Raw genomic sequence first — 15,632 nt, 5'->3', positions numbered from 1 at the left:
TCACAGTGATTCTTGGGGATTTTGTTGCTTCTCTTACCATCCTCCTCCCTAACCCTGGGGGGCAAAATGCATTTGCGTCCTCTACCCATGAGGTTTTCAACTGTTCCATATGTTTTGAATTTGTTAATAATTGCCCTGACAGTGCTCAGTGGTATATTCAATCGTTTGTGGATATTCTTGTAGCCATTACCAGATTTATGAAGGTCTATGACCATCTGTCTTTTTTGAACCGCCAGTTCTTTTGTTTTCTTCATGGTGTTGGATGACAAAGGAATATTGCATGTGTGTTACCTCATTTCTATACCTTGGTGAAACAGGAAGTGATGTAAGGGCTCAATATAGTTGCTTAAGACTTCCTGGTTTAATTTTGGTAGATGTTATTTACAATAATCTTTAAGGGTGCCATTAATTGTGAAACCTCGTTTTGGAGGACATTGATTTTTAATTAAATCAATAAATGATTTTGGTGGGTTCCATTGGAAAATTAATATAGTACAGTATTTCTCACATGTTGGTATTTTGAGTTTATCTCTATAATTATATTGTTTATATTTTTTAAAGTATTGTTTGTGCTTTGCCATTGGACCCCACTGTAAATAGACAGGTTGGCATTTTGTAATGTATTTTATTTTATATTGTATAGTGTTCAAAAATGATGCGGGTGATGATTGAATAACGGATGGATTGATTGATTATGGATTTTGTCCCATATTACTCTCCTAATGCTGTGAATCTGGCATGAAAGAAGCAAAAGTACACTAGCATTGTTTTTTGTAAGGTCAAAGCAGGGGGATAGTGAGAAAACCTGTCCTTATCTTATACTGGCAATAATTGAATTAGATGTACATTTGTGAGAACTGGCTTTGGAAGTATATTGATGGAACAGAACAGAAGTTTGTTTGTTGTTTGTTGTTGGGAAAGGATGGAAAGAGGAATATCAACTGTCGTGAGATTTGCTCTCCCATGGCAGAAGTACAACTCTTCTGCAATGCTTTAATGCAGACTTGTAGGAGGAATTCTACAATGTGAATGTGTAAATGACAAATATGCCTTCCTGAGGTAATCTGCAGTTGCAGTTGCCCATCGTACTGCAGGCCTGTGTGTTATCAAATTACGTTAGTGGTGTTCTTAAGGAATTTCCATTCATTCTAGCACCGCTGCATTTGTAAGGAATAATAACTCCATTGCATGTTTATGTTTGCTGCAAAACATTTGTTCGAATTTGAATTATGCAAAGGTGCACTACAAATATCACTCACTCGCGGCATCACAATCTGCAAAATAACAATGTTATGCTATGCACAGTTGAACACTACACCAGATAGGGTGACAATTTGAGTCTTGCATACCTCCCCTTGTTTTTCCTCTCCTCTTGCCAGTGTCTAGCTCACATCCAGTTTAAGTGTGACTTCAGAGATGTAGGCACTTGCTTCAATAAAGATTTTAATACATTAACAGACAGGTTCATGCGTGCCATTATCAGGCATGACCATCCAGACATTAATTAAATATTTAGAGTTCAGATTTAAGGTCATTTCCCATCGATGCACTGCATCGCTGGAGGATAAATATTTGAGGTCTCTTGCCATTAATTCACTAATATGAAAAATTGAATGATGGGGAGCAGTCATTAAACTATTTAATTTAGTAAATATAGGGCTTCATGTGCACCACTTTATTACTATTACTTTATTATTTGAATTCCTTATATTCTTTTTGCAGGCTCACATCACCGGGGGGGAGTTGAAGAGATGAGAGAGACACGCACACGCACACACACACACTGTAATAAACACTGTAAGACGAGAATCCCCTCAACTTGGGGAGCATTATCACATAGCAAACAATCGAAATGTGACAATACGTGTTACTCAGACACCATATTTTACAATTAAGGTAACAGAATGAAATATTTTTCAGTCAATACTTTATATAGCTACAACATGTATAGTTATCTTAGATATATAGCACTATATAATAAAAAGACAATTAAAATGTTCAATTGAGATCAAGGACACTCTTAACTGTTAAGAACTCTTGCTGCTACCAGGCCACCAGGAATTCTTCGTCATTCTTTAATGCAAATTCAAGCAGAAGCCAGACGAGAAGATGTTGCTCTCAAAATGGCAAATCTCTGAGTGGATTGGTTGGGCAAACAAAATTGCAGATGACAAAAAGGAGCATGGAAAGATGCATGCATGAAAAATCACAAAATAGAAAAATAAAGGATTAGATCCAAGAACAAACCAAAATATGTGATATTGAAAAAGTGTTAAAATGGCAATGGCCTAGACACATTGTAGGAAGAACAGAACAAAGATGGAAAAAGCTATTGAATAGATCACATGAAATGAAAAAAAAAACCTAGATGACAACCACATAAAAGATCTTTTGAACAATAACCAATTGAATGTTAACGTTGTTTATGTCTTTGGTGATACCTCCTTTGTCTTATCGAATATTGACTACATACATTACAATAAACATGGCCATTGGAACTGCATAGCCAAAAGCACGTGGAAATACTAACAGTTTTCACTTTACTTTAATTGTAGTAGTTATTCAGCCAATTTAGTGGGGCATACACTGCTATAGAATGGGAAAAGGCCTGGGAAAATACAGAAACAAGATAGATTTCCACACGGACAATAGGCTAACACTGGGCACTTGACTCTGCTTTGGCTGGGTGTCAGTACTAGCACGTTAGCACGTGTCAGTACAGTGTGTCAGTACAGGAAGACAAGCTGTGTGATCCTTATCAGACTACACTGCTACAATGTCAGCATGGTATTGTGACATTATAAAGATGGAATGGGTCATACTGTTATTATATAAAGACTAAATACAACCAGAGCAGCAAGGAATGAGGCGTTGTGGTTTTATTTTGTATGATTGTTCATTATTTCTTTACGTGTCCAGGGCATAGAGCATTTGGAACAGTATACTTCCACTTTCTCTTCAATCAATAATTGTTTAAATAATTTAGCTATTCCACCGAAAACCTCTTTTTGAGGAAGCAGTACAGATTAATTCACACATTCAATTACATGTGAAGCAGGCTGATTTTGTTTCTCATGCACACATCTGTGCTCAGCTTGGTTCTTGCTGGTTGGAGAGGAGAGTGCCTGCTCTAGGGTGTTAAATGATTTTTTCACAGTCCTCAAGGAGCTTTTTATATGGTTGGCAGAGATGGAATATTTGATAGTCAGGCAAGGAAAGAAACCATAGAGGTGAAGGAAATGTGTTCTTGCTGCAGTAGAAGGCAGACATTGTATTGTTTAAGGAATTTGTGAAGCTTGAGCCTTTGTAACACTTTTTGATATGGAGATCACCATGTCAGCACATCCAGCATTACCTTGATGTTTCCCCATTTGTTTAGTGGTACTCTGTTTCGAAACGTAGACAAGCGTCAATAATGCATCTGCTGTGTGAGAGTGTGCACTCTGGAAGGCTTTCAGACCGCTCTGCGCAAAGCAGGTGTTGGGTGTCTCCGTTTGAATACACGCCAAGGCTCAGAGTGACCGCTCTCTGTAACACAGCCAAAATGCATTGTATCTCATTCATGAGTTGTTTTAAAAACATTATATGAGAATTTTTCTCACTTTGATTTACACAACCCATTCTACACCTTCACATATGTTTTAAAATAAAAAAGGGGGTTGTAAAAAACAAATCAATTAAAAATAAAAACCTGAAGAGTCTTCATTAGATATTTATTCACCCCCTTTTTGCAGTGACACTCTTAATGCCTTCACAATTCACACAATAAGAAGTCCATCTGTGTGCAATAAAAGAGGTTCACATGATTTCAAATTCAATACACCTGTCTCTGTAAGGTGCCACAGTTGGGTAGTGCATTCAAAGCAAAGATATACCTTGAAGACCAAGGAGCTTTCAGAACAAAGTTGTGGAAAGGCACAGATCAGAGGAGGGGTATACAAATATTTCAAAGACATTTAAAACCTTTTGGAACACAGTCAATCCTTGATTAATAAGTAGAAGATATATGGCACCACCCAGAATCCCTTAGAGTAGGCTGTCCTTCCAAAATGAGCAGCTGTATAAGAAGGACATTGGTCAGAGAAGCCACCAAGAGGTCAATGACAACTCTGAAACACAGAAGCAGTGTTCAACTTGGGAGAAACTGTCCATGTGTCAACAATAGCTCATGTACTACACAAATGTGGCCTGTATGGAAGAGTGGAAAGAAGGAAGCCATTTCTGAAAAAATATGTAAAATCCTGGCATCCTGACTGGGAAGCTTGTCAGGGTAGAGGGCAAAATGGTTGGAACCAAAAACAGGCAAATCCTTGAGGAAAACCTGCTCAGTCTGCAATAGATCTAGAACTGTGGCAAGATTGAAGATTGCTGTCCACCAACAATCCCCATCCAACTTGACAGAGCCTGAACACTGTTGCCAAGAAGAATAAGTGAATATTTCACAGTCCAGATGTGCAAACCTTGTAGAAACTTACACCAAAAGACTTGGTACTTACTGCTACTACTAGACTACTTACTAATTGTTGCGGTTCTACAAATATTGATTCAGGAGGGTTCATAGTTATCCTTTGAGTCGAGAAACCGCCCAGACGGGGAGGGGCTATGCAGTTACTCATGGGAACTCTGTGAACGTAAGTGTATCAAAGCTGCCTACTGGACCGGGGGGTGTGTGTCCCCCCAGCAGACCCCCTCTTGCGTCTGCTATAATTAATGGGACACACACCCCCATTCTTCCTCTTTTGCCAGAGCTAGACTTCCACACGACAACCCAGCTCTGGGCGGTTTCTCTTTCTCGGATAACCGAGATTGCATTCGCAACCTATTGTTATCCTTTGAGTCGAGAAACCACCCAGAGGGGGAAGGGTGAGCGTATACCCAATTCGTCGTGCGGGAGGCCGGCAGCAGAGAGACAAGGAGGCCGCGGCCAGATAGGGCAAGGCCTCAACCTCATTGGTAGAACAGCCGATGTAGGGGAGAGGCCGGGGGCCGATCCCTACCGTGAAGAAGATAGAGGTGCACATCCGAGGCCATAGCCTACGAGGATGTGCATGACCAGTGGTGCGCAGACAGACGAATAACTAGGAGGGGGAGTGGGGCTGAACCACTGACACTGGATGGGAAGCCAGGGGCAGAGCCAACAAGGTTACTGAGGCTCGACTGAAGCCAACACCGGATGTCCTATGGAGGAAGCCGGGCCCGTTACGTCCAGTCTTGAGAAGCGAATGAAGGTCCAGTTTGACTCCGCGACCATTGCAGACAGGCCCAGCAGCCTCTGGCATAGGTGCACCATCACGCTGTCTCTCAACCGGAAGTGGGAGAGGCACAAAGTGATGGCAGTAACTCTCAAGGGCGCCAAGAAGGCACGCATGGCAATGGAATCGAGGCACAGCTCTAGAAACTGTGCCTGTTGAGTCGGCATTAAACGACTCTTCTTCCAGTTGTCCCAAAGTCCTAGACCACATAGAGGTGGTTGAGGACCAGGGCTGTGTGGGCTAGAACCTGCTCCCTGGAGTATGCAGTGCTTTGAGTGCATCTCCGCTGCGTCCAGTGTGACTTTAGTCAGCCTTAGTGTGTTTAAACGCCATGTACCAGCGGGCCACGGCGATCTTCGGCCTGGTGCGCCTCGGTGCGTCCACGTCTTGGCACCGCTCCACTGCAAGTCCTGAAGTCTGAGAACATCTCCGCTGTATACAGTGTGATCTTAACATCGACCTTGAGTTTGCAAAAGTGTGTTCCGCTACCTGCGGGCCACGGCGATCTTCGGCCTGGTGCGCCTTGGTGCGTCCACGTCTTGGCACCGCTCCACTGCAAGTCCTGAAGTCTGAGAACATATCCGGTGTATCCAGTGTGATCTTAACATCGACCTTGAGTTTGCAAAAGTGTGTTCCTCTACCTGCGGGCCCCGGCGATCTTCTGCCTGGTGCGCTTTGGTGCGCCTTCGTCTCATCGCAGCTCCACTGCAAGTAAGTCTGAGAACATCTCCGCTGTATCCAGTGTGATCTTAACATCGACCTTGACTTTGCAAGAGTGTGCTCCGCTACCTGTGGGCCCCGGCGATCTCAGCCTGGTGCGCCTCGGTGCGTCCGCGTCACAACGCCGCTGCACTGCAAGTCCTGAAGTCTGAGTACATCTCCGCTGTATCCAGTGTGATCTTAACATCGACTTTGACTTTGCACAGTGTGCTCCGCTATCTGCGGGCCCCGGCGCCTGTGCGTTTCGGTGTGCCCCGGTGCGTTGTGGCCGGCGCTGTCTCTCTGAGTATGGGTTCAGCGCAGCTGGTGTCATCAGAGGCTGCAGTGCCTGCACTCGGGGCCAACCATAACCACCCCTGAGTTGCTGGTGACGCGTCTAGGTTGCACAGTGCCTGTTACACAGCCACAGGTGCTCCCACTGGCCGGCGTTTCATTGTCACCTGCCTGCTTGCTTCCACCACGCTGCTGCTGCCCCTTCCCACTGGCCCCCAAGAGCACTTCCCATGCTGCCTAACTTCCTCACAGAGTTGCAGGCCACGTGGAACGGGCTAGCTTCGGCTCCTGCCCCGACCTGTGTCGTTGAGGCCTTTAGCCGAGTCCAAAGCGCTCAGGAAGCAGGTCTCCTGTCCTTCCCCTTGGTGGATTCAACCATCGCCACCCTGGTGTCACTCCCGCCGGTGTCGGCTGAACCACAGAACCTTGCCTGCCCTAACAGGCAGTGCAGGGCTACAGAGTGCCTTTTCCTAAAAGCCTATGCAGCCGGGGCCCAGGTGGCACGCCTGCAGAACACCACTGTTTGCTCTCTACATGGCTGGCTTGATAGAGACCCTTGGCCCTGAGTCTGCGGGCCCCCTCAGAGAACTGGCAGCTACAGGTGACCTCCTGGTGGACACCTTGCGTCACGGCGCCCGGGCCACAAGCCGGTCCTTGGCAGCGATGGTGGCTGTGAGACGCCAGCTGTGGCTATCCCAGGCCAGATGTGTCCCGGAGGCAGACAGGGCCCACTTTATTGACGCGCCTATCTCGCCTGGGTTCATTGATTTGGCCCTGCGGTCAAGGCCATGCTCACCCGCTCACTGCGAGCGAGGGAACAGTCTGCCCAGCTGGCTCAGGTCTACCCACATCGCACTCCTCAGGTGCCACCCAGACCTCTAGCGCCCCGTCCGCAGCCATGACTGCTCCAGCGGGCCCCTGGAGACTTGCGCCGCCGTCTCATGACCTCTGCCACTGCCCCTGCCCCTGCCCCTGCCCCCACCGCCACCCCGGCTCTTCCTGCCCTGGCAGGTGCAACCGAGGTCGTGCCGTCACAGCCCGTGCCCGGCTGGCCATGCAGGTATCACTTCTGCCGCCGCCCCAGCCACTCCCCTGATGGTTTCCAGCAGTCTCTGGCCCACCAATACACCCCACAGCAACTCTCAAATTGGCAGATATGCACCCACGACTCTTGGGTGCTCCAAACTGTTACAGTCGGTTACTCCCTGCAATTCCACACCCGGCCCCCTACCTTCCGGGGCATGACGCGCACACGTGTGAAGGACAGCTGCAGTGCGCTGCACTTCGCACAGAGATCTTGGCCCTGCTCAAGAAGCACGCCATCTGCGAAGTGCCCCCTCTGGCACAGCACGAGGGTTTCTACTCTCCCTACTTCCTGGTGCCCAAGAAAGATGGTGGTCTCCGCCCCATCTTAGATCTGAGAGCCCTGAACTGCCACCTGAAGGTCTTGCGCTTCAAGATGCTCACATGCCATTCGGCCAGGGGACTGGTTCATTACGGTCGACTTTGAAAGACGCTTACTTTCATGTCCCGATCGCGCACCACAGGAAGTTTCTATGCTTTGCCTTCGAGGGCAGGGCATATGAATACGCTGTCCTCCCCTTCGGCCTGTCGCTAGCCCCTCGCACTTTCAGCAAGTGCATGGATGCCGCCCTGGCCCCACTGCGGCTTCAGGGCGTCCACATCCTGAATTACCTAGACGACTGGCTGGTGTGCAAACACTCCAGGAAGCAGGTTCCAGCCCACACAGCCCTGGTCCTCGACCACCTCTAGGTGACTTTGGGTCAACTGGAAGAAGAGTCGTTTACGCCGACTCAACAGGCACAGTTTCTAGGGCTGTGCCTCGATTCCATTGCCATGCGTGCCTTCTTGGCGCCCTTGAGAGTTACTGCCATCACTTTGTGCCTTTCCCACTTCCATTTGAGAGACAGCGTGATGGTGCACCTATGCCAGAGGCTGCTGGGCCTGCTGGCGGCCGCGTCTCAAGCCCTGCCCCTGGGCCTCCTGCGGTTGAGGCCCCTGCAGCGGTGGTTTGCTGCTCTTCACATGCATCCATGACAGTGTCACTCTGGTGTGTTGGAAGGTGCTCCATTGGTGGCAGAGCCCTTCGAATTTGACCCTCGGTGTGCCCCTCGGGCCGGTTTGCCACCGAGTGGTTGTGACAACGGACGCGGCGCTGTCTGCCTTGGTCACGGAGTCAGGGGAGTGTGGGGCGAAGCTCTTCAAGCCCCCCACATCAATGTGCTCGAATCGACTGTGCTCAATCGCCTGGCTCGCCACCTGTTGCTCTGGGTGCATCCCCTATTCTGCTTGCTCCGAGCAGTTTATCTCTCAGGTCACTCCAATACAGCAGCGGACCTCCTCTCCAGGGTGCCTCCCCTAGCTTCGGAGTGGCGGCTTCACCCGCAATTGGTGAAGTGGATTTGGCACCGGTTCGGCAGGGCGCGTGTAGATCTCTTTGCCACTTGAGAGTCCACACACTGCCCTCAATGGTTCTCCGTCCGAGACCTCAATGGGCCGTAGGGGATTGACGCTCTGGCACACCTGTGGCCACGCAGTCTCCTCTACGCCTTCCCGCCACTCCTTCTTCTCCCAGCCATACTGGCAGTGATCAGGAGGGAGAGGTCCACAGTCCTGCTGGTCGCCCCCCAGGTGTCCATGCCGCCCCTGGTTTGTTGACCTCGTGTCCTTGTCCTCTGGGCAAACCAGCTGTCGCAGGCCCAGGGCATGCTGTGGCATCTGAACCCAGGCCTCCTGCAGCTCTGGGTCTGGCCCCTGAACGGGAACGCCTCTCAGCCCTAGGGCTCTCGGAGGCAGTGGTGGCTACCATCCAATCGGCGAGGGCTCCCTCTACGAGGTTGCAGTACTCGTACCGCTGGCAGGCCTTCCACTCATCGTGCCTGGAGAGAGCTCATGACCTGGTCACCTGCCCTATAGCGGTGATCCTAGAGTTTCTGCAGGAGCTGTTGCACGCAGGCCGGACCCCGTCCACCCTCAAGGTGTACTCTGCGTGCCATGTCCACATTGACGGTGCATCACCTGGAGCACATTTCCTGGTGTCTCAGTTCCAGTGTCAATTCGCCGGTGGAGTTGATGGCATTCCATCCTCCGCCTTTCTCATCCGAAGATGACAGGTGACTGCACCTGCTTTGCCCGGCTAGGGCTTTGCGGTGCTACATAGATTGCAGTAGGGGGAGCCGCACTACGGACCAACTCTTAGGCTATGGCCTCGGATGTGCCCCTCTACCTTCTTCACGGTAGGGATCGGCCCCCATCCTCTCCCCTACCTCGGCTGTTTTACCAATGAGGTTGAGGCCTTGCCCTATCTGGCCGCGGCCTTGCGGCAGCCTCCTTATCTCTCTGCTGCCGGCCTCCTGCACGACGCGTTGGGTATACACTCACCCCTCCCCCTCTGGGTGGTTTCTCGACTCGAAGGATAACGATAGGTTGCAAATGCAACCCCGGTTATCCGAGAAAGAGAAACCGCCCAGAGCTGGGTTGCCATGCGGAGTCTAGCTCCGGCAAAAGAGGAAGAATGGGGGTGTGTGTCCCACTAATTATAGGAGACGCAAGGGGGTCTGTTGGCGGGACACACACCCCCCCGGTCCGGTAGGCAGCTTTGATACACTTACGTTCACAGAGTTCCCATGAGTAACTGCATAGCCCCTCCCCGTCTGGGCGGTTTCTCTTTCTCGGATAATCGTTTTTTAACCGAGATATTTCAATTTTTTTTTTTTTCATTAACTGTTGTTTCACAACAATAATTATATTGTCTCTTCAAAGAATTGAGAAAGTTGTTTAAATCAAAGGAAGAAAAATCCAATTTAAATGCATTACAATTTAAGTAACAACAAAATATGAAAAAGGATAAAGGGGGGTGAATACTTCCTATAGGCACTGCATATTGTGTTACTGTTTATATTTATTTGATTGGTTTTCATGTAGTGTTGCAGAAAATATAACTGAATTTGTTTAGTTGTTTTTTTGTAAATATATATTAACTCAGTTTATCTTTTGTACTAAGTAACAAAATAAATGTATTTCATCAATGATTTATAATATAGATAATCTAGCCATTTCAAATGCTTCCAAATCCATGTGTTTGATATGTGTTGCTAACTCCTCCATTGTGTTGTCTTCTACATAGGAACACTAAAGGGACTGAAAAGCTGGAAGTGGATCCCAGCAGGCAATCGGGCATCGACCTGGCAAATATTGTACAAAAGGAGAAGGACTCATCTCTAGGACCTTGGCAGCACCCCCTGCTGACTGAAGTCACGCCCCATGATGACAGCTTTGAGGATGATCCTGCCGTTCCACATTTAATATGAGTAGACAGTCTGAAGGATTTGAATATCAGGAATGATTTGGTTCAATTTAATTGCGATCCATGCCCATCTGTAGCCTCCTTTGTTTTAGGCACCCAGTCCTATGGGCAGACTGAAATAGCCATCAGTTTGCTCTTCCTAACCCAGGAGATTTCCATCCTTCCTATTGACGTGTGGTGTGACTTCACTGATTTCCCAAAGTGGTGCAGAAAAGTTAGCACTAGTCTTTTATTTGAAGGTTTATCTAATTTTCTTTCTCTAAATAAATATATAAATATGAATTATTATCCATTCATTATGTCCAATAATTCATCTAGAAGTTTTTCATAGGAATATCTTGCATACATGTGGGGCTCCAACGTTACATAAAAACTGTCCTTGAAGGGAGGAAAACGAGCTTTTAATATGAACTGGTCCTGACAAAGGAACCAAGGTGAGGTACAAGTTGCTTTAGGTGATTGCTCAAATCGAACAAAACAGAACACTGCATCTTGTCTGGAGTTCCAGAAGGGAGCAAAATGTTATTCAAAATAGCATAGAATTCAACTGATAGACAGGGCACCCCTATGCCCAGCAAACTTACCTCAGCATCTGGCGAGCCTAAACTGTCACCATTAAGTCATTACGGTAATGCTTAGAAGAAGACATTACATTATTTAATGTCTAAAACACAATTTCCTTGTACCATGTAAAGACAAAGGGGCCCAATCAATGAGAGATAGCCTGCATAATCCACTGTGGCATGAGTAAGTGATGGTATCAGCACTTTTGATGGAATCAAACGGATGTAATCAGGTCAGTGCCTCTGTCCTTCACCTGATTTTGCTTCCCCTTCACATTTCAAGCCAGAGAGGTGTGCCATTTATATTATGAGCCTGCTACTTTAAATTACATAGAATTCCAGTGCTGAATTCATAAGCGTAGGTTTGTAGGTGCATTTTGTAAATGAGGGGAAAACAATATAACTCCTTATATTATATTATAAAATACCTTGGAGAAAACCAAAGCTGCCAATCTGCCCATGCCTACATTTTAACAGGTTCAGGTTTGGGGAAATAAAGACTTAATGCTTTTAAACTGAGAGTGTGTAGTGGAGTCTGTGGTTTCTTAGGTGAGGTTAAATCATGACCATACAGCTATGCACAATGATTTGTAACAGCATCCAAAGTACAAACAAATTTGTCAGTATGACTTCCTCACATAGCTTCTTTGAAACTATGTAAACTATACTAAATCTTTCCCATGATACCTTCTCAATGTAGTTATATTAATGTGATAGAGGTTTTCCTGTTTGTGGCTGAAAGACTGACCCATTTTATTTGATTCTTCACTGACTGATTAACATATACAGTGTGGATTCCTCTTTTTATGTTGTCAGTTCAGAAGACTGTCCTGCCAATTAGGTATGGGGTTGGAGTGCTGTTTCCCAGGGGAAGCTCTGATTGGCTTATTGTGTGGCATGAGAGTACAATAATATTCCATTGGCTTGGTGTTCTGTTAATCAGCCAATCAGACACCCAGGGGGACTCCTCCAGCTTTATAAAAGGCCAAACCACTCAACCCATTGTTTGGTTTTGGCCAGGTTTGTACAGGGCTTACAGTTTTGTTCATTGTTTTTATTTAATTCCAAGTCCTTAGTCCTAATGCTTGGATCACAAAAAGGCCAGTGCCTGCTATATTCCTCTTCCTTCTCCTTCTGCATGTGCCTGGACCACTGCTTACGTCCTATACAGTGAAATCTGCCACACAAGAGTATGAATGTGTATGTCCTGGAGGCCTGCAATCTAGCAGGCTTTACAGTTCTGTCTGAATCGGCAGCAGCGTACAAGCTGGGGAATGTTGTCTAATTGCCGAACTGAGCCAATAATGAGTTGAATTAGGCTGTTATGAGATCGGGGTGGAATGAAAACCTGAAGACTCCAAGGCCCTCCAGCAGTTGGATTGCACACCACAGTTAGATTGCCTGTATTTCTCCAGGGATGCCTGTGTAGGTTTCCTCAGCTGTGTGTTGTGAGCATGAGGCTGCTGTGACCAGTCACATTAAGCTCCCATGAACTGCATTATAGCATTACCGCGGGGCTGTTTTTTTTGTGGTGTGTTATGAAATACACCAACCTGTAATAGAAAGAGCTTGGGCTTGGGATTGGGAGAAGACTGCATTCCCCACAATTAGTTTTGTGTCAAGGGAGTAAGCAATTGCACAAAATATATCTTATTTTTCCTTTGATTTGCTTCTCTTTGTGACCTTCGGCTGTTGCAAGGACATCTTCTCAAAAGCAGATTTGGATGGCAAAGTGCTGCAGTCCGTCATGTTGGCTGCCATAATTGTTCCATGGAGGTGTCGGTGAATATTATGATTGATCTTCCGAATTCCCTCCTCACTATTGATTGATTCTCTTAAATGTGCATTCCTCTTAAAACATAGACTCCTGCTTTAACTGGTGGAACTCAGTTGTGACTGATAAAGGGTGCCACTGGCTGTATTTGCTTAAATTGCGAAACATCTGACATCATTTTAATGGCTTTCAGGCTCATAGGATGTAAGCATTTATCTTCTGATATCTGTTTTGCTGGGGCATGAAACGGTGAGATGCACACTGAGATTGTGCTTGAGACTTCTAGGCTGAATCAGGTTTGGCACTTTCCTCTTCTGTGTGTCTGGAGTTAAAAGGATACACTTTATTATCCTACTTCTCTGCCTTTTCAGTCCTCATGTAAAACATTCCAAACTTAGAACTTATTTTCAATTTAATGAAATACATAGCAATAAAACACTGAAACAATTGATGTATTACTTATTTATGTTTAACGAAACACAGTAACTAAATCTGATTTCAAATGTCCATGAGACCTTTGGCATATTTTTAGCAAGGGTGAAATGTAGTGCATTGTAAGAATGTCTAACTGTTCAGACGCATTGTGTAAGTATTAGCTTGGATAGTTAAATTGTCTGCAATGGAATACTTTTGTTTTTAAATTATTTTTAAATGAGTTGGCCTTTCTATGTCATCCTTGCATATAAAAGAGCCACTGAGCTGTCTTCCAACAATGAAAATGAATATAAATCCCTCCCTAATGACATCCATGCACACTCACGAACACATCTCCCACCTCCCCTCAATGCACTCAAGCATTAACGGTATTTCATATCTGGCTTCCATGCGAGCCGTGTCCCGCTGAAATGGTAGAGGGCTGGCAGTGATTTCAATATATTCGGTACTGGGGCAATAATCAGCAATTGTTTCCTTGTAGTTGAGCAGCCCGTTGTTTGGACCTGACACCCTGATTTATTGGGCTGCTGCTGAATGTTGGCGGAAGAGCTACGCTGGATGTCGGGTGTTATTCTGTCACAACACTCTGCGGAGAGGTCCTGCTGACTTTACGGGGGATTGATTCATTCTCCACTCACCATAGCTTAGGGTGGAGAGATCTGATCTGCTCTGATTGGAGATTTGCTCATGCGGTAGCACCAGCCTCATCAGCACTTCCTGGGCCTGATTTTCTGAAGTTGGTGATGGCTGTCCATACACAGGAGGGCATACATATGTTTATTAGAGTTACTGTAACATGCTTACATCTAATCTTCTCACACAAAATAGAAGAAACACCCATAAAAATCTGCAAAATGGAATAAACTATTTAAATGGTTGGTCTTGCTCAGGAGTAAATCATGTATTCATTTGTAGGGCCTTGATAGGGGATTCTATATTCTGAAGGGTGCGAAGGTGTATCGTTGAAGAACAGCATTCTCCATAGCTTCTCAAAGAGAGGGTTTATATATATAACTTTATATATCTGTTTATTAATGTTCAGATCTGCTTTGTTTAGTTCTTGTTTCCTCTTTTCCCCCTCAAAATGATGCCCTGCTGTTGCCTTTATAGCAATGTGCTGTTGTCTAACTGGAAGGAAGGCATCTTGCTACTCTGAATAGAATTGGAAGTAAAATAAGTACATTATAGAAACAAATCTACCAGGTTAAGCAATTACCTTGTTTGCAAACAGTCCTCTTTCTGGGTAAAGATCATGTTGCTTTAAGTCACATGGAAAGAAAAGTAAAATTGGCTGACCCAACTAACCAAGTTACTGTATGTGTTACCAACTTCTTTCATCTGAGATGCCTGTTGTACTTGCCTGACTGTATTTGCAAATGACCACAGAGTGCATATGGAGCACTGCAAGGTGTTGTTATATTTCTATTGACGTGGAAACAATTGGCATTTAACCTTGTAGATTAAGATGCTCTACCAGTCCAGCTGTCAAAAATATATATTGATGTTGTTACAGTTGGCTGGCTGAAGGCTGATGTCTGCTGTGTCATCTGTAGCAAAAATAAAAAGGTGACCCTCAGAGCTTAATAGTCGTATTTTTTGAAGTTACCTTTCCAGCTGAAGTAAATAAGTGAAGGTAAATGCACTGTGTCAACTACTTTAACTATTCTGTAGCATATGAATCTCGGTTATAATTGTGAGAGCTTAAGCAGACTTTATTTTTGTTTCATTCTGCCTCTTTCTTCTCCTTCCTAATTCATAGTGACCTCTCGTCTTCATCAGACACTTCCATCTCCTTCTCTTTGTCTTTCCAGCAGGAGTAACCCAGTCTCCACCCTTGCCTTTTTTTTCCTTCTTCCTGCAGTACAAAACACAAGTTGAGAAGCTGAAAGCAACTACATTGGATTTAAACCTTGTATATTAATGTAAAAAAGGACAAAATAGCCCTGAAGGCTAACACAAATGGCAAGCTGGGAGTGTCAGCGTTAATTAATATGAATATAGGGAGCATTCACCTATCCAATATAATGGCACATCAGGGATCCAGGGAGTTACGTTCTGACTGAGGTGGATGCTGTTTAGTCATTAACCAACCTTTCATTATAAACCCTGCCTCGGTTCTCTGTTACAATAAGCCAGATCTACAGCAACGCATAAGGGCCCAAAAACACACAAGCAAAAATATCTATGCATACTATAGGTAGGTGTTTACTTATTACAGACCATGATCTCTTCTCTGTGCACTACCAGATTAGGTTTCTACATGCTAGACTCTGAATGGCTGCTAAATA

General features: G+C 45.7%; 1 protein-coding gene across 2 annotated transcripts in view; it reads left to right on the top strand.

Moving 5' to 3' along the window:
• The window catches only part of dnaaf11 (dynein axonemal assembly factor 11), a 57,326-nt gene extending 45,672 nt beyond the window's left edge, over positions 1-11,654 (top strand). The window contains exon 12 of one of the 2 annotated variants that reach the window (XM_066687569.1): positions 10,393-11,654. In XM_066687569.1, coding sequence (XP_066543666.1) covers positions 10,393-10,576 — 184 coding nt within the window. In that variant the 3' untranslated portion in view covers positions 10,577-11,654. The remainder of the gene's footprint in view (positions 1-10,392) is intronic. The other variant, XM_066687577.1, reaches the window with a different exon arrangement.
• Positions 11,655-15,632: the final 3,978 nt, after the last annotated feature.

The sequence above is a fragment of the Amia ocellicauda genome, chromosome 2 (assembly GCF_036373705.1).
Source record: "Amia ocellicauda isolate fAmiCal2 chromosome 2, fAmiCal2.hap1, whole genome shotgun sequence".
In the NCBI taxonomy this organism is placed as follows: domain Eukaryota; kingdom Metazoa; phylum Chordata; class Actinopteri; order Amiiformes; family Amiidae; genus Amia; species Amia ocellicauda.
The sequence above is the reverse complement of the archived record's forward strand: the minus strand, read 5'-3'. Positions and strand labels throughout refer to the sequence as shown.